General features: G+C 41.4%; 1 protein-coding gene and 1 long non-coding RNA gene across 7 annotated transcripts in view; both read right to left on the bottom strand.

Annotated features, from left to right (window-relative positions):
• Positions 1-23,189, bottom strand: part of RABGAP1L (RAB GTPase activating protein 1 like) — a 218,662-nt gene that overhangs the window by 2,784 nt on the left and 192,689 nt on the right. For 3 of the 6 annotated variants that reach the window (XM_060232466.1, XM_060232468.1, XM_060232469.1), the window contains 6 exons: positions 22,413-22,505; positions 9,205-9,315; positions 6,785-6,889; positions 5,106-5,189; positions 4,611-4,682; positions 2,455-2,652 (listed from right to left, as the gene is read on the bottom strand). In XM_060232466.1, the coding sequence (XP_060088449.1) occupies positions 2,455-2,652; positions 4,611-4,682; positions 5,106-5,189; positions 6,785-6,889; positions 9,205-9,315; positions 22,413-22,505 (663 nt within the window). Of the gene's footprint in view, positions 1-2,454; positions 2,653-4,610; positions 4,683-5,105; positions 5,190-6,784; positions 6,890-9,204; positions 9,316-12,199; positions 12,615-21,904; positions 22,182-22,412; positions 22,506-23,189 lie in introns of those variants that run through there. The other 3 variants (XM_060232470.1, XM_060232471.1, XM_060232467.1) reach the window with 3 other exon arrangements.
• Positions 9,387-9,870, bottom strand: LOC132567690 (uncharacterized). The gene is made up of 2 exons (XR_009555114.1): positions 9,767-9,870; positions 9,387-9,528 (listed from the first exon to the last, which is right to left on the bottom strand). It is a non-coding gene; the product is annotated as an uncharacterized LOC132567690 (long non-coding RNA).

Here is a 23,189-nt window from a genome sequence, read left to right as displayed (position 1 = left end):
GCTGTTAGGCCCAGTGCTAGGGGTGCCTGTGCCCCTAGGCCGAACCCGATTCTTCGCCCCCATTGTTATTTTTGTGTGCCGATGACATCACAATGATGTCACTGTCATCCCCCACCCCTTGACTTTGCCGAGGCCTCCCAAGCCTTGATACACCTCAGCGAAGTCCAGCAGGGCAGGGGGCGTGCTTGCATCATGCTTGCTGCCCTGCCCCCCCACTTTGCTGCGGCCTCCCAAGTCTCCTGAGACCCCAGCAAAGGTCGGCAGTGGCGCAGGGTGTGGGGAGACGGGGTGCCTCATGGCACCTCCTAGGCCAAGTGGCGCCCTAAGCAGCTGACTACTTGGCCTACTCCCAAGTGCCAGCCCTGCAAGCTGTAATGAGCAATTATACAACTTTAAGGTTGACAATGAAGAAATTGAAACTGTTAAAGATTTTCCATTCCTTGGCTCAATCATCATCCAAGAAATTAGAAGAAGACTGAGACCAGGAAGGGCAGCCATGAAGGAGCTAGAAAAAATCCTTATGTGTAAGGATGTATTGCTGGTGACCAAGATCAATATAATCCATACCATAGTATTTGGAATTACTATGTATGAGTGTGGAAGTTGGACAATGAAGAAAGCTGACAGGAACAAAGTTGATTCATTTGAAATCTGGTGTTGGAGGAGAATTTTAATGATATTGTGGACCACCAAAAAAATAAGTGGGTTCTGGATCAAACCCTGAACTCCCTCTAGAAGCTAAAATTACCAAACTGAGGGTACCATACTTTTGGTTTCGTTATGAGAAGACAAGAGTCACTGGAAAAGACAATGCAAGGAAAAGTTGAAGGCACCATAGAAAGAGGAAGACCCAACATGAGATGAAAGCCATGACTCTTGGGTTACAAGACCCCAGCAAGGTTGCTACTGATAGGACATTCTGAGGCCATAAATTCATAAGGTCAACAAGTCAGAAGTTACTTTAACACACACAAGTTAGAGGAAAGGACAAGTCTAGAACAGACAGAATCAGCCAACTCTAGTTGCCTTCAGCAGTGTCCCGTGGAGACTACTGAATGGAGTGAGACAGAGCTGGGGATGAGAAGGATGAATAGTTTGGTTTGGGAAGCTGGAGGAAATGAGTTGAGAATCAAGGACAAAGATGAGCTTGAAGGTTCAAACTGCAGATTCCAAAGAGTGAGCAGAAGTGACTGAAAGGGAGAAGATGAGACAAAGCTTCTGAGAGGGCCAGTGATTCTCAAACAGTCTGAATGTCACAGAAAGAGCAAGAGGTAGAGTGCAAGGAAGGTGGATTGTATGTAGCAGTCAGGCAGAGGGTCCTCCATGACTCAGAGGTCAGAGCAACAGTTGGGCAAGGCAAGATCAAGAAGCGGTATATGAAGGAATCCCAAGACAGAGATTAAAGTTTCAGGCAAGGATACAGGAAGCAGCTTTGTCAGAGGAATTATCAACATGAATGGCAAAATAAACATATCACAAAACTGCTTAGTAAGATACACTTCCTTCACTACGTTAAGGTAGTTATCTGGCAAACTTGGAAATGATACTCAAATAAAAGAAGAAATAGCTCTTTGAGCAATTATAGCACAGAATAGATTATATTGTAATAAAAAGGATGGATATCAGCTTCTCTCTATATAAGAACTTGGGGAAAAGATTTGCTGGTGCATATTGTACAGAAGAAATAGTGGATCATTTGGAAACCTTTGAAAACGACACTATTAATCATTGTAAAGCAACAGAATGGTTTCACACTCTTGTTGAATGTAGGATTGTTTAATCTTAATGCCTTCTCTGCTGACAGCTTATCCAAACCCACAGTGATGCCAACCAATTATAAATGATTTGGTGACTGCATTGAAGCTTTGACCTTCAGCTGGAGTTACAGAGCATGCTGGGACCACAGATGGGCCTTTGCAGGAAAGATGCAGGAAAGGACAGAGGCTTTACAACCAGGATTTGTCAAGATGACTCAGTGATAGTCTGTGAGCTGAATCCTGGCTTCAAAAACAAACCATATCTGAAATAATCAGTGGTTTTGTGTTGCATCTGAACAGAATCAGTGGTTCGGTCGCTAGCTAAGAAGGCTGTTCTTTGATAATAATCTCTGAAACAATTCTGACCAGGAGTCCAAACCCTTAAAATATGGAGCATTTTGAAAACCTTCTCCCTCCACCTTACAGTCTGTACATGCTGGGGTGTAAGAGCAGCTTTTCCCTACTGCAAAAAAGGAGTGTGTTCTCAAAATGCAGTGGTTTGCTGTCTTGTTACAGGATGCCACAAAAGAAGGTCACATTGTTCATAATGGCATCCAAATAAAAAGTGACAGCCATTTGTCTTTGCAGTGCAGCTAGAGGGGTGGCAGATGTGTCACTCACTGTATGGCAAACTGAGGAATGCAGAGGTAGCCCCTATTCTATGACATTCTCAGCCTATTAAGAGTGATCACGTCACCTGTATTTTGCATTTGGCCTCCACAAGTTGTAGTTTGGTCTGTGCCAGGTCCAGTTCCATCTCTCTCAGCTGTTTCTTAAGGGCATCCTTTTCATCATCTGTTTCCATCCCTTGGCTTTCTCTAGGTACAACAGGTGCTTTCAGAGTCCCTTCTTTACTGAAGATTTCACTGCAGTGTTTGCATGCCATCACCTTGCCCTGCAATAGATCCAGTTGTTGTTATACTTGATGGTTTTCCCATGTGAGTCTGCTTGGCCCATAGGGTATCACCCATATCCAAGATGGCACAATAACGACGTCATCCGGAACTGACCTCGTATTCAGAGACCACTGCATGTCAACTCTCAGAAACCTCTTTAATGATGAGGTATAGGACACACTGCTTTTTCTTGCCATACTTTCTGAGTCCCTTCAACATCACCTTTCCAGAATGCCATTTGTCACAAGTTACTCCATTACATGACTTGTGTTTGCTTTTATTTATTATTAAATCAAATATAATGGGGGGAGGGTTAATGCTTAATAAATCGTTGTGTTCCTCCATCCAGACCTCTTGACAAGGCTACTTGTAATTTTGATTATTAATATAAATTTGTCCCAAATGCACATATTTTGAACAGCAAGATCACACATTTCTAAGTGGCGGGGGTGGGAGGAGTTTGGTTGCTTTTCTGTCCAGTGACAGGGCCAGCTAGGAGAAGGAGGTTACCCCAGATTGATACTGCACACTGAGGTGAGAACTGAGCTATCCTCTGCCTAACAAGGGCAAGGAATGAGAATGTCAATGGGGTACACTCAGTTCAGGTTTCACTTTAAGCCAGCACAGAATGCAAGGGGCAATTCTACCCCTCTCCTCTCCTCTGTTAATAAACAAAGAGAGAGCAATTCTGCCATCTTCCAGAGCAGCCAGGAGTACAGGGCCTTTCTATGTCACTGGCTACCATTTCATCACAGGCATTAATTTGCTTCACAAAACAAGAGAAAATCTTAAAAACAAAAACCCATTGAAATATACCAAGCATTAAAACCTGGAGCCTAGATTAGCACCACCTCTCCCACAAAAGCATAAAACAGCATAAAACATTAAGCAGTATAAATGTTCCTCACAAAGTCTTGAGGCTAGAAACAGTGCATAAAAAAACAATTTAAAAGATCAACCCCTTAGTTAAGAGCTTGGGTGAAAAAAGTAGTATTTGGACCTGGCATCTCAAGAAAAATAGAGTAGGCACCAGGCTAGTATCACAGGTGGCTGCCACTACTGAAAGCGCCATGCCTGGTCATCACCCACTTCTCCTCTAGCTCTCCTAGATTCTCTTTTGGATCCCTATTCCAGAAAAGGCAACGATAAAACCCCCCAGCAATTTCACACTTTCTTTTTAGGGCAAGTAATGCTACGGAAGAGTTATTAGTTCACAATCATTTCCCTGCTATACTTAATAAAAATGGGACAGAGTGAGCTTGAGCCTGCTGTGGCAGAACAGCTCTGTGAGAAACCTTTTATGGACGAGATACTAAAACTCATAGAGAAGACTATCAACAAATGAGACTGCACTACCCTGTTGGCCCCAGAAAAAGAAAGATGCTGGGGAATTTGGAAACTGTTGCTTCCTCTTTCTTGAGAATTAGATGGAACGCCACCATTTTAATCTATGAGAGAATACAAATGGCTTTTGCTGTTGCAGCATTAAAGGAAATATCATAGATCTACCAAGGCCAACGTAGGGAGATGGTCAGTCTTTCAGCTTTAGGATATGAATGGACAGTTTAAAGCAGGTGCAACTTTACAAAACTCTGCAGCACTGCGACCAGCCACACTTGCATCTCTACAACTGTAAAAGGTAGGGAAGCTCACCAGTGGAAAGCCTGAACATCCCAATGTAAGATAAGTATAATTATCATAGTGGTATGTTAAGGAGGCAACCACTGGCCCTTGCCTCCATCATGGTATGATACTATAGGAAAGAGCTCCTGAATGTCGTCTCTCAAATTAAGTAGCTCATGTACATCCTCTATAGACCCTCAAATGTATTTCTGTTACATGCCAGTGGTTGATTCTGGAACTCTACCTTGACCGCCTATGAAAGCCAGTTTACCAACTTGTATCAGGACAATTGTCAACAACGTCTGACTTTTCCGTGTTAGTGACATGTTATTACCTTCACAACCTCCAGTTCCTCTTTACTGGCAGTCTGCTGTTTCTCCAGCCTGCTACTCAGCTGGGAACAAATCTAGGAAGAAATAACAAGATACTTGCTTTCCTTTTCAAAGAAAAAGGAATCTGAACACACAAGGCATCGACACAAGGCAATAATTTGCTGACAGATCACTTAAGGAATATATGCAAGGCTGATTATTAAACTCTACAAATCAGCACTGAGGATATGCGCCTTTAATGAGGCAAAGGATGTGACAAACCAATTATAATTGGCTTAAAACTTAAGGCCAACAGACATGAGTAATGGAGAAAACATGCCTTTTACTGGATTGTGCTGGGAGGTGGCTTACATTTTTATCCTTGGAAATTGGAAGATTGTAATTTGTAAAGCTGCTTGTAAACAGTATAAATACTCTAACCCAGAGTTATTCTTCACAAGGTTAAACATACTCGGAAGGTCAGTTGAAAGATTAATAAGCAAATCAAAACATGTTACTTGTTTATATTCTGCAATAATGGCAGCAGTCTTCTTTATTTCAGATTCTGCCTTCTCCAGCTGTTTTCTGAAGATTTCTTTCAGCTACACATAGGAGAGAAAGCATTAATACTAAGAGTGAACAAATGTCTCAGCGATCAAGCAAACAATCCTTCTCTTGAACACATCTTTAATCTACAATACAGCTACTGTTGTATATTACAAATTCCCACTTCTTAGGAAGTCTTTGCAAGAAATCTTAATTCCTAGGTCAAGCCTGATCATTTTTGAGGGCATAGCAATTTCTCATTTGGGTAATACTGTAAATTATGTCCTCCAGATTGTGATACACAATGCAATACTTTCCACCCAAATGCAGTAATCATGGCACAGAATGGTCTTCAACTAAAAGGTAAAGGTAGTCCCCTGTGCAAGCACCAGTCGTTTCCGACTCTGGGGTGACGTTGCTTTCACAACGTTTTCACGAAAGACTTTTTACGGGTTGGTTTGCCATTGCCTTCCCCAGTCATCTACGCTTTCCCCCCAGCAAGCTGGGTACTCATTTTACCAACCTTGGAAGGATGGAAGGCTGAGTCAATCTTAAGCCGGCTACCTGAATCCAGCTTCTGCTGGGATCGAACTCAGGTTGTGAGCAGAGCTTCGACTGCAGTACTGCAGCTTTACCACTCTGTGCCACGGGGCTCTCTGGTCTTCAACTACAATTGTAGGGAAAAAATCTGGAAGTTCTCGTCAAACAGGCTTTCCCACCTCCAGTTATACATTTTGTTCTCTAGGACTAGGGATGGCCTACACCAGACCCTCCAAAGACCCTATTAACAGGATGGAGTAGCACGATGGTCTTATAATTCAAGCTAAGGGTACGAAAGCAAGCAGAGTGCTTTTCCCAATTCTCAAAAGTCACAGAGCATGATGGAAATGAAATCTCAGGAAGGCCCTAATCCCATTTCAAGGTCCCTGCCATATCCCCAAAGAGAAGTACACTTCTGGAGTAGGCGAGTAGATCTGCTAATCCAAGACTGCTATGTCCCTGAAGCGTTTTGAGGTTACATGTGTAAAACTAGTACCATTATTTATTCACCTGTTTATGTAGTCAAAACTAGAGGCATATCTATCCCCTCCTTTCTGAGTGTGCGCGCAGTAATGATTCTAATCACAGAGTATGAAACTGCGTACTGGAGCTGCACAGCTCCACAGTTCAAGACACGTTGTCTGTTTGTTTCTGGAATAGAAGTGATCTTGTGTATTAACCTTTTTGCAGGCAACTGAAATGTGTATGGCTTCATACTCTTCAGACAAACCAAAGAAACCAGCTTCAAGCACAAGTTTGACTCAAACATTCCCAAAAGGCACTTCCTCTTGTTAACATGAGGCACAATCCCCCGGGAACTTCTCCAGGGGAAGCCTCATTGCAGTGAATGGAATCTGCAAAAAAAGCATTTCCATATATTCTCAATGGATTATCTCCCCTGAATCGCTAGTATCTTTCCAACATGCAAACTCCCCAAAGCAGCAGCCTGCTGAGATCACCTTGTTTTGTAGTGGGGACCTGTGATGTGACTGTCTAGCTCTTTGATATATGTTTAGCTACCATTCTATTTTTCCCACTGATGCATTACACATTTAAGTGCTTTGCACACAGATTGCTAAAATCCCACACGCACATTGAGGAAGAGTTCTACCTGGGCTGTTTCTTCTTCCTGTTTCCGTTTCTCCTCTTCAGTCTCCACTAGTTTCTGCTTTGTAAGTAGCAATTCCTTGTTCAGAACATCCGCCTTGTCTTCAGCCTGAGAATTTAAGGAAGGGCTCAGCTTTACAAGACCGACACTTGGGGATGAACAGATGAGCAGACGCCCATGCATCCATCTCATTTAGAATCTAATCCTTCTCTGCTCCTTGGCATTCAGTCCAAAGATCTTCCATAGCAGTTTGTGAACTTCACCAAAACAGAACTCTAAGGGTGGAGATGTAAGAAGGAATGGCCTACGGCTTGCCTCACCCCCTGCTCTTCCTTTACCCACTTTTCCACTCCAGCAATATGGAGACAGCAGACTCTGGAGCAGGGGTGGCCAAACTTGCTTAATGTCAGAGGTACACAGAATAAATGTCAGACGTTTGAGAGCCACAAGACATGAATGTCAGATGCTTGAGAGCTGCAAGACAGGAAGGCAGACAGGCAAATAGAATGGAGGGGGAGGGAGAAGTGGAAAGAAAGCAACGTTAACTTTAAATGCGTTCTCCAAGCTTCTAGCTGGCTGGATGTGGAAAAGTGATTTAAAGAGACAAAACCATCTCCAAGTCAGCTGAGGGATGGTGGGGGCTTCAAGAGCCACAGTTTGGCCACCCCTGCTCAGACATTTGGCCACCCCAGACATTTAAGGCTAGCCGTCATGAGTACCTGGATCAAGACACAGAGCCCAGAAGGCAAGCAAAAATGAGCCCAAGTACTTAAGTTTCTGACTGTCTTTTCTAAGCCTGGTACTGGAGACTTGTACACTCTCAACAATGATCAAAGCATTTAAAAAGTGATCTCTGTGCCAGTACTGAGGCTGACTCTAGCTTGGTCACACTGCTCCCTGGAAGTCCACTAGAATGGATTTGATCTGATGAGCAGTCAGAGGGAGTGGTGATACTGTTTAGATTGCTAACGCCCAATCTAATTATATTTTGCAATCATCCACAGTGATCCAATTAGCTCAACCTTAGTAAGGAGTCATCCTTTCCAAGCTGGAAGGCAGGCTCCCTTAATGATGTGCGGAAAGCTGTAGCCATGTGTATGTTTCTGTGTGGAGAGAACTGATCCTTTACAGTCCAGTTCTTCAATCAATAACGAACATCAAACATCAGGATGTACTTTTGTGAACAGAAACACTGGACCAGGAGACAGAATTCCCACTTCTTCATCTGCAGTTAACAGTTACACACTGGGAAATTACACAGGTGCCATTTGTATTGATGGAACATGCTAGTCTTTTTACAAGATTCTCCTTTCACAAACTTCATATAGCATAGATCTAATCCCTTTCTTTACAGAGATATCATTCCTCTGAGCTTAAACCAAGTTTCATAGATAGGAAGCTAACAAATAGACTTGTTACTGAATAGTTACAAAATTCCTGGACTTGACAAAAGACTCCTGGCTACAGCAGACCCTCTCTCATGCCCCTATTATGATACTGTTCTTCTCTTTAATCTGGGTGCAAGGAAATTCATGGAATTCCCTTCTGACAAAAATCACTTACTGGGGAACCAGCACACATTGAAATTGAATGTACAGAAGCATATACTTTTCTCCTAAGTTAACAATAGCGGGGGGGGGGGTGCACAGAGCTGCACACAAAAGAATATTATTCAGCCTGCAGGTAACAGCGATAATAATTTATACTCAGGGCTTCTTTATCTTTTAATAGCAGGAACGCAGTTCCGGCTAGCTTGGTGTCAGGGCTGTGTGGCCTAATATGCAAATTAGTTCCTTCCGGGCCTTCTCTACGCAAAAAGCCCTGTGTGAAACCATGGTGACATCAGGGGGTGTGGGCTAATATGCAAATTAGTTCATGCTGGGCTTTTTCTTTGCAAAAAGCCTTGCTTATACTTATAAAATGTTTTCCTATAGGCATAAACACTGTTCACCCATTGTTTAATTTTTACAAGGATCCCAGAAGGTAGAAGGCAATATGCACACAGCCCAAAGAGACTTTTCTCATGTGCTTCAAAGCTCTGCTCCATACTCTACCACAGCTCTGAAGTACTTCTCTCTCTCTGACAAAAATGGTGCTCAAAATTATATTCTGGTTCTGGCTTACAAAACTGCTTGCAAACTTATATTCTGCCCCTTATTGCTAACATTTTCCAACCTAAACATCTGCTCTATCCAATCAGCAATTAAACAGGGAGTAATTATTATATATTTGCGGTGGCACCCAGACAGCACAACGACATCCTGTTTACCATTATAACCAACTCCCTCTCCTCCCTCCAACCTAGCAGCTCATGGATGCCAAAAATCTTGGGGACCATAATTATTGCTTTGAGCTCTGCACTCCAGTTGCTTCCTGCACAGGAGTTCAGCTGATGCTCGGTTGAGGAGAGAGGCTTTTTTCACCTGGTCCAAGTCATTTCGTAGAGCGATTTTGCTTGTTACAAGTTCATGCGCAAGGTCATCATTCTCTTGCTCAAGCCTCATGCTGGCTTCCTGAAGCCTGCGGTTCTCCTTCTGCGGGAAAAAAAGAAAGAGACCAAGGGGGGGGGGGGGAGAGAAGGGAAGTTAGCCAATACTGAGCAAGATGGAGAGAAGTGAAATTTATTTGGTTGTGCAAAACTCAGAAGAGAGCGAGTGATACAAGGAGGACAAGATTGCTCCTTTAAGCTGCTTCAAGAGTGAATTAAGCCAGCAGTGCAGCAGTTTCAAAACCTCATCTGACCTGTCCTGTTTAGGTGAAAGGAAAACACATCACTCCTTCAAGTGTACCTCAGGAATTAGTATTGCCACTTCAGTTCCTGTAATGCTATGCTATAGGTGGTTATTTAAGTGTGAGGCTCAAGGAACACAGTGAGAAAGAGAAAGAAAAATCTATTCCACACCTTTCTTGCAGAAGAGAGGAAAAAATCTATCCCACACTTTGAGATAATCATTAGAAGAAAATGGGCTGAGGATAAAATCTAACATGCAAGATACAGTGTTAAGGTGGCAATGATTACGAAAATTTAATCTGGCTCTTTTTGTCTTATGCCTTTTAAACATCCCAGTGAACTGTATCTTATTAACTCCTACTTTCAAATTAAATAAACTTGAATGATTTGTACACGTTCTTTTAGCTATTTCTGAAATTCATGTGTATGCAACATGAAATCCGTTGAGAGGGGATACAAATGGAAAAGCAGCATGTCTGCTGAAGCACAATCCAAAGGAAATGGAAATCACTGGACATGGATGCACTAGCTAATTTTGTACTTTATAATTTTTTTTGATGTGTCTGTAAGTTGCTTTGGATCCCCATTGTGCAGAAAAGTAAAGAAATTAATTTCCTAAATAAATCTGTAAATGCCAGGACACCGGGGGGGGGGGGACACGACGGAAATCAGAATATAATTATGAGGGATGAACTGTAGCAGCTGCATAAATATACACTATTGATTGTCCTACATGGGTAGCTGTAGCTAAATACCAAAGCAGAATTGTGTGGAAGCCAGAAACTATATAAACAAAAGTGTGAAAGCTATGCTCACCTAAGACTCAAATTCTCTATAATGGAATTTTTTTAATGACTTTTTAGTGAAGTTTTTTTTTTAAAGAAAAAGAAAAGCTGAAAATTCAGAGAAACTGATAGGCAGACTTATTTCCCTCATACAGAGACTGTCTTTAAACATCCCAATCAGGATTCCAAACAAATTTCTTAAATTCTGTCTCCCACTTTCTATTTCCTAATTTTCATATATAGTTATTATGTTTGGTTTGCCACTTAGTTTTGGCACAGTCTTAATGCTGAAATTATGACTGGAAGTGATCTTTTCCCTCTCATAGAGCTCTTACAACTCATGAATGATCCAACAACAATACCTCTGAGCAACTCGGAAGAAAGCACATTTGAAACAAGAGGTTTCATGTCATTAAAAGGAATATCAAAGTTCTAGATTCACTACATTTATACTCAGACTGCAAAGGAATGGCGCTACAGCCATTCCCAGCATAATATGCTGGAAGAAGTACAATTGTAGTATCTGGAACCAACACGAGAACTTCAGATATGTGTAAGGTGTAACTCAGTATGTAGGTATGCTGCACTACATGTGAAATAACTACTTCTGTGTACAAGGAAGCCACAAGTTCTGTATTTTTTACTATAGTGCAAAAGATAGACTAGTTCCTTCAATGAAGCTAGCTGACAGGGCAGAAAAGGAGAGCCAACACAATGTAGTAGTGCACTCCCTAGATCAGGGAGACCCGGGTTCAAATCCCCTCCACCTTTCAGTCCTAAAACTCAATTGATGCTCTTGGGCCATTCAGCCTAACCTACCTCATAAAAGTGTTGCAAGGATAAAACTGGGGGGGGGGGGTTATGTCATGCTGCCTTGATGTCTTTGAAGGATAGGTTATCCTACCATTCCACCAAAGTGGGAGACAGAAAAAGGATTCAACTTGGTAACTCTTCTGCTCAGATTTAAAAAGAAAGAAACAAAACCACCAGACTAAATTCAGTGTAAATGACTATGGGTACATCTTGAAGTAAGCTGGTAGAAAGACAACTAATTGGTTTTTTTAATTTTTTTTTGCAGCTTTCCAAGACAGCTGCCCAGCCTAAACAACTGTGTTTGCTCTATATCTTTTGCTATGTGCTCGCCAAAAGCTTTGGTGTCCGCAAAGCAAGAAGCACACATGTGAGCTGGAGACCCTGGCTTTATCATCACAGACAAGTGGGCAAGCAAGCAGTATGGAAGGAAGTGCAGTGTCCTCCCCACTTGTCATAAAACTGTTTGCCAAATTTAAACACTAACGTTTCTTATCTATTACAGGAAACGACTGCAATGCAAGTTCGGAAGTCTAGTATGTTCCTGTTTTCTACCTGATAGTCTCTATCAAGCTGCTGTTTCCCTCTTTGTTCTCTAAATAAAAAGTCTAGGAACCAATTCTAATATAGTTCTTCACTTCTTGCAAGAGATAATATTGTCATATTAGACTCAGCCCTTCTCCTGGAAGCAACAAACAGAACACTTAAATCCTGAGAAACACTGAGAATCTCAGAGGAAAAGGCACTAAGTTATTATGCATAATAGGGAACAAGCAGGATCGTTTTTGTGGCCTCTAGGGAAATTTCAGATTCAATTTTAGGTATAACACACTCTGGAAGCAGACTTTCATATCCAGGCAAGCCTAGCCTTAGATGTAAACAAAGACTTCCTCTAGCAATGCCCCACACCGCTATAACCCTACTGACTGTAACTGTTACACCCCAAAGACCCAACTTGTAGGTCTTTGCAGCAGCAATGAGACGGCATGCAGTGGGGGAGACTCTTGTTTTCAGCTGCTCAGGAGGACACTGCATTCCCCAAACAGAGAGGACTATATAAAATACAACAAGATACACATAGATCAAACTTACCTCCACCAAAGTCACAGGGCAACTACTGTTTTCAATCATATATATAAATTTGAGAGAGAGAGAGAGAGATGGGGGAGGTAATCCAGTGAACTTTAAATACCAGCAAGCAAAAATCAGGAAGTAAATAAAGTCTCAAGTTGTCAGTTCTGCTGCGGTGGAGTGGAAGTTGACTTGGTTCTTTTTTTAAAAAAATCAGCAACTTATTCCAATTTCAAGCTATTAAAGCAGCTGGAAAGAAGTTTGAAGCCAGAAGGCAAGTTCCAACTTAGGAAAGCTGGTAATGCCCTAAACTCCACCCTCAACCATCCCTTTCCAGCATGCAAGATGGACATATTAGGCTGATTAGACAAGCTGATTTCATTGTTGTTCCTAAAGCCCAGTATGACTCAATGTGTCAAGCACCTTGCCAAACATCTTCATTGTCATATTTCATTGCAACAGAGCAGATATTTGCACAATGACCTTCTTTAATAAGAGGATATTTTTAAAAGCGAGTAAAAAAGAATAAATATTAAGTTTAAAAATGAGAACAGTATACTAGCGTGGTGGGTATGGTTAGACTTGAGAGCAGGTCTCCACCCCCCCCCCCTTTGAATTGATATGATCTTGAAACACCTCAAAGTTGTTGAGAAGATAACATGGGGGAGGGCCACCACCTATATCACCCTCAGCTCCTTAAAGGAAGGGCAGAAGGATAACAGGAATAAGAGGAATAGTGTCAGATTCCTGTATGTCAGCTGGTATGGAATCAGTCCCAAAGAGAAAGTATAAATGCAAGACAAATGACTGAAAACCATCTGCATCACTAGGTTGTAAAAGCTAAAGTTAGCCTAGGAATTTTATGGAGCACACAGTTTTTTCCACTGTGTTGTCTGTTGCTAGGCGTAATTTAAAAAGACAACTCTTCCAGAGAGTCAGTTCTTGAAAAGAAAAAATGGCACTTAACAACCACTATTTTCCTTCTTATCCTTCATTCAAGAAATCAGCAGAAATGCCCTGGCACATTAGAAATTACTGGGTTCTCCATATTCTGAACAACCAAAACAGACTGATATGCCAATCCCTAACCCAATTAAGCCAAAGTAAGTTCCTCAGAATTAAGTGGGCTGCAGAGGGCTAGCCCAAGACATTTTGATTCCAAGTCAGGAAATCCAGCTACAGGGCACAGGGCACTAAATCCTCCTGTGTGAGCTCCAGTGAAATGAAACAAACCAATCATCTCTGAGAACTGAATCCAATTTATCCTCCACTCTACCACACTAGAAAGCATACTAAATCAAATTAAGAGTATTTTCTAATCAGTTTTTCCTATTGTCTTCTGCAAGCTCATGTATATAATTTTAATATGTAACCTGAAACACAGCTCGTTCTCCAATTTAAAAACCCCAAGAACTGTATGTCAACTTGTATGTCTTGAGCATCTTCAAGAGCCTGAACTGTTCAAGAGTGTGCCACCTTCTCACAAATGGTGCCCCAAATGAAGAGGTCATTACATGTAAATGTCTATATTAGACATCCAATTCCCTTTTTAAAAAAGAAAAGCAGCAACGGATGCCAACTCCTGGAGATTTGGGGGATGGAGCCTGGGAGGGAAGGAACCTTGGTGGGATATAAGACCACAGAGTCCACTACCCAAAACTGCCATTTTCTGAAGAGGAACTGATCTCTGTAGTCCGGAGATCAACTGTAATTATTTTATTTATTTTATTTATTCATGATTTATATCCCGCCCTTCCCGCGAGTGGCTCCCAATTATGGGAGACCTCAAGATCCCACCTGGAGGCTGGCAACCCTAAGCACGGATGGAGGGTGAAAGCAAAGAAGGAATGCCTACGCCTTCCTTGTCGTTCAGTTCTGCATTCTAAACAGTGTCCTCTCAACAGTTTCTTTGACTGAAAGATTTCAAACGTGTTTGTGAGGACAAAAATGTTTCAAATCCTGTGAAGAGACACGTAAATGGAGGGTGGGTGAGAGAGATCTGGAGCAGAAAAATGGGAGACAGGCAAACGGTTAAATATCCCTCCTCTGGCTTTTTGATTTCACCCCCCCCCCATCATTCTAATTGTTAATGGTCTGCCCCCTATGTGGCCAATTCAGGTCACCCATAGACAAAGGAGAGAGCTCTATCAACTTAAGGGGCCACGATTGCGGGAGGGGGGGATGATACTGTAAATGACCACCTCCCCACCCCCAAAATGAAGAGTAAATATGTTTTGCAAGGGGCATAATATTGAGCATAGGTAAGTGTCAATGAAGGGAAAAAGGAAGGGGAGGAGAAATCAGCCTGCTCATATCCCTGTCAGTTTTAGATACTCCTAGGAAGGAGATTAGGGGTTAGGATGGGATTTCCAAATTTCCCTTCCCTCACTATTCCTTGGGGGTCCACAGCTGGTCAGAGCGCAGTTATCCAAGAAGCCGTCATTTTGCCTAGCCCTGTGGCACAGCACTTTTCTAATGTCACAGGAGCTACACTGGCATAAGCACCAAGAGAGGTCTCTCTAATTACTTCTTCCATTCCATTATTCCATTTTTCCATTATGCATTGTGTTACTATTATGTGCTGTTTTGGCTTATTGTTATGGTTCTTTAAAATGGCTGTTTCATACTCCTTTCCGCAATAACACATCAGTGGACAGCTCCAGCTACTCCTATGTGAACTGGCAAATCAAAACTTGCAATATTCCAATTCCTGGAAAAGGATCTATAATCTCACATAGGTTCTCAGTTCCTACCTGATACCTTTCAGAGAAGACAACTGGTTTCTTGACTAGCATCTCCTGAAAAATCAGCCACTCGCATATAATTCTAACAGACTTTCAGTCTGTAGCAGCAAACAAACAACAACCATTGTTGCACCTTGAAGGCTAACTGAATAATTATGGATGGAACTTGCTTTGCAGTAGCCTACTTTACCAGATAACAGCTGGTTTTAGAATCGACTTAATTAATATAATTTAGCAATTTTATGATTAGTTGCATAATGTAAAGGGAATAATAAACACAAATATTAGCAGTAGAAACTGTCAAGTTTTCACTGTGAAAAACTGTTTAAAAAATTCAAACCCTGAAGTTATAATAAGGGCAGATTCAGGTGGGGTACCCAATGCTAATAGAATAGACAGTATACTTGCATGGAGGGAGCTAGGCATCCTCTCTTAAGCTCCAGATGTCAAATTGTAGAATATCCAGCCTTTCTATTAGCAAAACAGGCCTCACAATCACATTTGCAGAGCTTGGCAAATGACCCAGAGCATAGAGGGGGGAAATATTTAGATCACTCATTGTGCTTCTTGGTTGTTTTAGTCACAGATCTATACTAAGTACATTCCATGGAAGGATGACAACTTCTGGTTCTGGATTTGCCATTTCTGAAGACGCTGCCTCCCAAAACCTATGTTCCAGAGCCTTCATAAGCAGCTATCCTTAATTAAGCTATGAGCATCTCTGCCCTCTGAGGCACAACCAGAGTGCTCTAAGTGGAGTCACTGATTTGCTTGTTAGAAGTCGCTTCCTGCTTCACTTTATAGAGGATGCTAGAAGGTAAAGTAAGCAGAGAAGTTGGCCTCAGAACAGTCTACCTTCTAAAATGCAAGACATTGCTAACTCTGGGCACCAGCAGGGGCTTTCAACTTCTGTTTCTTAAACAGGTGATGTGAAAAGGCCATTTTTGAAACTGAGGAGAGTTTCAAAAGCAGCTTGCACTAATGGTCGCATGAGGCTGACATGTCATTTATTCAAAGGATTTCTTAAAAAAATAGACACCCACACTGTTAAGTGCACAACTTCATAACATAGAAGAAAGAACCTGACACATTACTGGATAAGGCAAAAATTACTAGGTGCAAAAAAATGGTTTCATAGACTTAATTTTGTGTGACAGGAAGGGCTGGAAATCCTTTTATCTACAATGATGCTTTGCTGCTCTTTTCCACCGTTTCCTGTGGAAAGTTTCTCAAACCAAGCATAATTTCCTGCATGAGCTGTGCATGCTTAAATCTCACAATGATTTTATTGAACAGATTGAATTCTTTTGCCACCAAGTCAGTAAAAGGAGGCTGGACTCAAAAGTTTCCCATCTGGGAGCCAAAGCCCACTTTAGATATGCCTTCTCTGCATGCTGCAAATAAAAATGCTTTCCCCGGGAGCAGTTTTCTGGAGGCTGCAAAAGAAGGGAAGAGGCACTGTTCTGCCAGTGGAGTGCCACTCAGTTCTTTGGATCCAACCCCTGCCTTCTGCATGCATGCCATTTTTCATTTTTCTTTCTGACTTTTTTTTTTTGGCGGGGGTAGTAAGTTCTTGAAGACTGCTAATACCCTCAAATATTCTCAGGTTATTTCATAATACATATTTTATAGCATAATATCCAAAATCTGGTGAATGCTGACAATTCCAGATAAATATCGTCCTTGTCTGTAAACATCTATCTCCCCCATTTTTGGAGCTTAACACTTTCAGATGATTGTCAATATTCAATGATGTGTTTGAGAAAAACATTTCCTGGGCCCCGGTCTGTCAACATTCACCAACATTCACTTCCACTGTAATACAGCTATATAATTCATTGAGGCTGGGAATATTCTTTCCCTACTTTTTTCTTTAATGCAGGGTTTTCTTCTGCCGAATCCTATTCCTTAACTTGGCAAATTTCTAATTTACTTTCAGTTAAACTTAGGCTGTTTTAAAGATATTCAGTAATTTTTCTTCCCATATTGTCTTAGTAAATTAAGCATTGAGATGGCTAATATGAAACAATTTCTAATGTAATATTACTAAGGCACCATGACCTGTATGGCCCTGGCCAGCCCAAACTAGTCAGATCTTGGAAGCTAAGCAGGGTCAGACTTAGTTAGTATTTAGATGGGAGACCACCAAGAAATTCCTGGGTCACTACACAGAGGAAAGCAATGGCAAACTAACTCTCTTAGTTTCTTGCCTTGAAAACCCTATGGGGTTCCTATAAATCGGCTGTGATTGGATGGTACTTTACACACATACATTACTAAGAAAATATCTGAACTTCCATTATAACTGAAATATTTCTTTGCAATCAATTATTACTTCACTACTCATTGTGAGAAAAAAATAATGTTGCATAATACATACATTTCTCAATTATTCTAACTGCTGTTTCTCACTATTTCCTTTCTGCTGTATTGGTTTGTCAGTACTGCAAGCAAGCATATAAGTAAACTGCATTAAGGGATCATAAAAAAAACCCTCTGTTCATGATGGGTATGGATCTGGCCTGTGTCCATGCTCATATGGTCTCGTTCCCTCGCATACGGAACATGACTCAGGATTTCCTGGTTTCAAAAAGCTGTTTAGCCAAACTCCAGTTAGCTGTGATGCACCAAGACAGGTACCTGGTCAATTTGGTGTCCTCCCCACAAACTAGGATTCTAAACTACAGTTTAATCCCAGTTTAGAATCCTGGTTTGTGGGGCCCAGCAAACTGGATTTCAACTGAAGCCTTCCAACCATACCCTGTGAGGGAGGAGAATGTGAAACCATGGCAACAAGCAGGGTTTATGCGCCCATCATGAGCAAAGAGATTTGTCATGACCTTTCAATGTAGCAGAATCCAGAATTTAATGATTGGCGGGCTCTGAGGTGGGATCTTCTGCACACTTATTTGGAAGTAAGTCCAGTTTAATTTAGCATGACTTCTAAACAAACACACATACACATTTCTGTTGCAACCTATGCACAATTTTGATGCATATAATTTGTTTGGTCAAGAACTTCATATTATCCATTGTCCTTGAAGTTACACATTAAGTCTGTATGGAGGTAGACAATTTAAAGTAGACAAATCGATATACTAATAGCGAAGTTGGCTAAATCTTTGGATACTTAAATCAGAAGTTGGCTAAATCTTTGGATACTTAAATCAGATGACCGGAGCTGTGAATGGGCAAGACAGTTATTTCTGCAAAGCTGAAAAGAAAACAATGTTTGCAGAAAAATATGAAATCTTAAAAAAATGCATTTAAAAAATCCCCAAATGATAAAAGGAGTCCCTGTAGCATTAAGCAATGGAGTCCCTCAGCAGCTGTTGCTAGGCAACCACAGATCCTAGTTTTGGTTCTGCCAGTAAAAGGGAGGGGAGAGGGAAGGGTTCTCTCAAGGCCTGTTTTAGCCTGTGAAGGAATAATCATTGGGACCAGGCCTAGTTAAGGTTGCTGGCTACATGTTGAGAAATTTCTGGAGATTTTGAAGTAGTATGAGGAAAGAAGAAGATGACAGTAGATTTATACCCCGCCCTTCTCTCTGAATCAGAGTCTCAGAGCAGTTTACAATCTCCTTTATCTTCTTCCCCCACAACAGACACCCTGTGAGGTAGGAGGGGCTGAGAGAGATCTCACAGAAGCTGCCCTTTCAAGGACAACTCCTGCGAGAGCCAGGGCTTTTTTTGTAGCAGGAACTCCTTTGCATATTAGGGCACACACCCCTGATGTAGCCAATCCTCCAAGAGCTTACAGGGCTCTTAGTACCGGGCCTACTGTAAGCTCCAGGAGGATTGGCTACATCAGGGGTGTGTGGCCTAATATGCAAAAGAGTTCCTGCTACAAAAAAAGCCCTGGCAAGAGCCATGGCTGACCCAAGGCCATTCCAGCAGCTGCAAGTGGAGGAGTGGGGAATCAAACCCGGCTTTCTCAGATAAGATTCCGCACACTTAACCACTACACCAAACTGGCAGGGTTGAGGGAAGGAGAGGCTTCAGGTAGATACAATGCCACAGAATCCATCCTCCAAAGCAGCCATTTTCTTCAGGGGAACCAGTTTCTGTCGTCTGGAGTTCAGTTGTAATCAACGTTCCCTCTAAGCTGTGGAATCTTGTGAGCAAAAATTCTGGAAGCAATCTCTGGGTGATGTGATAGCACCCAACTTGTATGATTCAACTAGGCTTGGCTACTTGCTTCAACAGCAGTCACCCTATCTGAAAGCCAGTGTAGTGAAGCAGTTAGAGCTTCAGAGCAGGGTCTGGGAGACCCAGGTTCAAATCTCCATCTTGCTGTGGAAACTCAAGGGACGCCTCTAGAACAGTCATATACTTTCAGCCTAATCTACCTGTGCAGATAAAAAAGGGAAGAGGATAATTATGTGAGCTGCTTTGTTCCCCATTGTGGAGAAAGATGCAGTAAAGCTGAATAAATAATAAATATAGCTGGATATGGGAGATAAATAAAAGGTGTATGAATGGATGAGAAGGAGAGAATAAGGCAGGGGAAGGGGAGAGAATATGGAGGCCAGCATCATACACCTGGACCAACAGTTTTCCTAGGCAGAGGCTGCTGGTGGTGGGAGGGAAAGCTTAAGATAGAGGGACAGATAAAGAAAGGCTGGCTGTTGGGTGGGAAGAAGATAGAGTTACCAACTCCAAGTTAGGAAACACCTGGGGATTGGGGGGGTGAAGCCTGCTGAGGATGGGTTTTGGGGTGGGGAGGGACTTCAGAGGGTTATAATGCCACAGATCCCATCTTTCAAACCAGCCATTTCTTCCAAGAAAACTCAGGTTGCCAGCTTCCAGGTGGTGGCTGGAGATCACCTGGAATTAAAATAGATCTCTGGACGACAAGAGATCAATTCCCCTGAAGAAAATGGCTGCTTTGGAGAATGGATTCCATGACATTATACCCTCCTGAAGTCACTTTCCTCCCCAAACCTTGTCTCCCAAAGCTCTACCCCCAGATTTCCAGGAATTTCCCAACCTGGAGCTGGCAACCCTAAAGAGAGAAGGAAGCAGGAAAAGGGGAGAGTCTGCGGGGGCTTTCAGGAAAGGGAAAGAGGAAATAGTGGGAGAGGGGGGAATGAGATGCCTCACACAAGTCCTTGTGGGTTCCCACTTGTTCAGCTTCTAAAAGCCTGATCTTAGTTGTGTTTACACCAAGTGCAAACCTATTTTCCTCCAGGTAAGTGCAACATATTTTCCTCCAGGGCTGCAATGGACACAGTTCAAGGCTAACTTACAAACGCTCATTTTGAAATAATTGTGGTTAGTGCTACTGGATTTTTGTTTAATTTACTAACGTTTGTCATGCCTGAGTCTTACTGAAATCACTTGGATTACATTAGTTACAGCTTTGAATTTCACAGGGCTTAAGTGTGACTAACTTTAGTTGGATATTTCATTAGTAGCTTGTCTAGCTCTTATAAAGGCAACAGGACTTTTCCATTACAAGAATAATGAGCCAGTAAGATTAATAATCATGTGACTTGAAGGGGGATTTTTCATTAATGCAAGAACATGTCACCATGCCATAAGAACTTTTCTGTACAGTATGATTCTTCAACTTTCAGAACTAGTCATCAGTCAACCATAATAATAAATACACTACTGTAATTTCAAAACAATACTGAAAAACAGCAGCCATTAAGTTTTTCAGATCCACCTTTTAATACAGGACTCACTTTTATTTTATGTTATGTGTTTTAAAATTTACAGACCACTAACGTGGCTTCCCTAGAACTCTCAAGGTGGCAATATATATATTACATAAAACTATATATGATTAGTGACAAATACTGAAATATTTTTCATACCTATTGTGCCACACTGCAGACAACTGCCATACTGGATACTTCCTTGAGCCAATTTCCTTCCCTGTTTATAAACTAGGCAAATGCTCTGCTAGATTTGTTGCAGAGGACTATTCTGAAACTATTACCATTCAGTGTAGAAAAACCTAAAGAAGGCCTCCAAATACGTTTTTATAATATGGCCACATCAAGTGAGCATAGCAGAGAATACTATGACTTTAAAAAAACACAAACTTTTCACCTCATTTCCAGTCATTCAGCATTTTCACTAATTTAGTTTAAAAGAAAATGAAAAACTTCTGTGGATCTGTAGGAGTTACAAGCAGGGAAGAATAAAACCATGTATTCTTCTGTTGCTTAGAGTTAATCTGAAATAGTCAAGCCTCTTGAATAAATCCAAGTGTATAAAAATGGGCTGCTGTTCAATGTATCTATATAGCAGAGGGGCCCTCCTGAATAACAGTGGAAACATATAGTACCAGTAATTCTGATCAATGCTTTTAACTCAACTAATAGACAACTGTTTATATCTGTCAAACTGTCTTGCAATTATTCTAAAATCCCATTACACTTCAGATCAATGTAATAAAAACTTTTGCTTTTCATGTCATTTGAGGGTCCCATTTATTTATTTCAGTAAATAATGGATAATGTAGATTTGTATTTTTATCAACTAATTAGGAATCCAAATATGGATTAGGACCATAGTGACAAAAACTGGGGAAATATTTTAATAGATTAGTTAATGTTTTAGAACAAATAAAAGCCTCCAAACTAATATCTAACATCTAAATGGCATATTTCAAGTATTCAAAGCAGTCCACATAACATTGTCTCAAGAATCCTTACAACAGCCCTGTAAGGTGGGCAAGTGTGAGCATCAGCATATTACAAATGGGAAAACCAAATCTGGGAAAATAATGGCTTGCCTATGCTGCCCAGTAAGTTTATGACTGAATTTGTTTATGGCTGAAGGTGAAATTTTATGGCTGTGGGTGAAATTTGCATCTTGGACTTCCAAGCTTGCATTCTGAGGTACTCTACCTCGGAGCGCAGATAATAAAAAAAATATATAAAGCTTCTTCACCCTACTAGTGATTTTCACTTTATCTTTGCTTATTGTGACTGAACAACTAGATCTAAATTCACATATTCTGCCTCTCATTCTGTGGATCAAAACAGCCACAAACACCAACAAAGCTTCTGAAAGTTTTGCATTACACAAAGAGAAAATTATTCTGCCGGTCTTGGAAGCATCCACCTTCCAAAATGTGTTTGTGGGTAGTAGACCCCGCCCCCACGCTCCCTGCAGCTTTGTTTAAAGCAAAAGGCACTCTCTCCTTTGTGTGTCAGTAGTGGAGAATCACTCTGTTTTTCTCTGCATCCCATGGAGTTTCCCAGAAAAGCTCAACTGTAGAGCAGTTACCTAAAAACACATAAACTGAAAGAATAAAAGCATTATATGTGGCTGCTTCAAGGTGCCCATTTAATGGTTTTAAATAAACTATAAATGTATGTTTCAAATAACTGTGAAGTGCCTGAATGGAACCATTTTTAATGAGTTACAATATGCAGCATACTAGTACTATATATATATTCAGTCTTTAACCTACAACTGTAGTTTGTTTTCCTGTGACTGAGCCAAAGGACAGCATACTTTGTACCTCATTACCTTGTATCTGTCCAGAGGGTCCTCCTGTTGCAGCTGGTTCTCTCGCATCATCTGATACTCTCTCTCATATTTCTTCAGTTTCTTTGTGGGCACCTATAAAGTGAGGATAAAGAAAACCATGCAAGTAGTGTCAAGAGAGGGGAGAAACAAGATGTTGCATCAAAACACAGAGAGAGAGAGAGGAATAGGAGATCTGGACTGAATTTCAGCAAACCTGTAACATGAACAAGTCAAAGGTTGTCAAGGCATCCATACTTAAGGCAACATGTAGACTGAAACTGTATATGTGGACTGCCCCTAAAGGGGCATAACAAATATTGTTCCCATGACCAGCAGCATTGTGGCAGCCCTGTTCTTCCCCAGGGACAGAGCTATGGGATAGTGACAATCAAACAGCCAACACAAGAAGAATGGTGGATCTTGCCACCCATGATAATCCAGGTGTCCTCCTTAAAATTGCCTTCTAGCTGAGTAACACTTCCAGGTATGTAGGGCAGTGGAGTTCTTCATTCCAACACCCTCTTGAATGCCTGCCTCCTCTAATAAAATGAGTGCACCTAGGGCCCCCACCACAGGATTCAGCTGCTCTGGTTGTAAGACTGGCAGCACAGACAAAGAAGGATTAATCATGTGTCTGCCTCCATAACACTGTATGTCTTTTGGGACCATAAAATGAGCAACACAGAGTTCAGAAAGAATTATTAGTGAGCAACAGAGCATATTGAAGACATTAGGTTCGACTCAGATTAAGGTTTCCTCAGGTACAATGATTTCCAG

This window comes from Heteronotia binoei, chromosome 2 (genome assembly GCF_032191835.1).
Source record: "Heteronotia binoei isolate CCM8104 ecotype False Entrance Well chromosome 2, APGP_CSIRO_Hbin_v1, whole genome shotgun sequence".
NCBI classification, from domain to species: Eukaryota; Metazoa; Chordata; class Lepidosauria; order Squamata; family Gekkonidae; genus Heteronotia; species Heteronotia binoei.
This window is presented reverse-complemented; position numbering and strand designations above follow the sequence as displayed.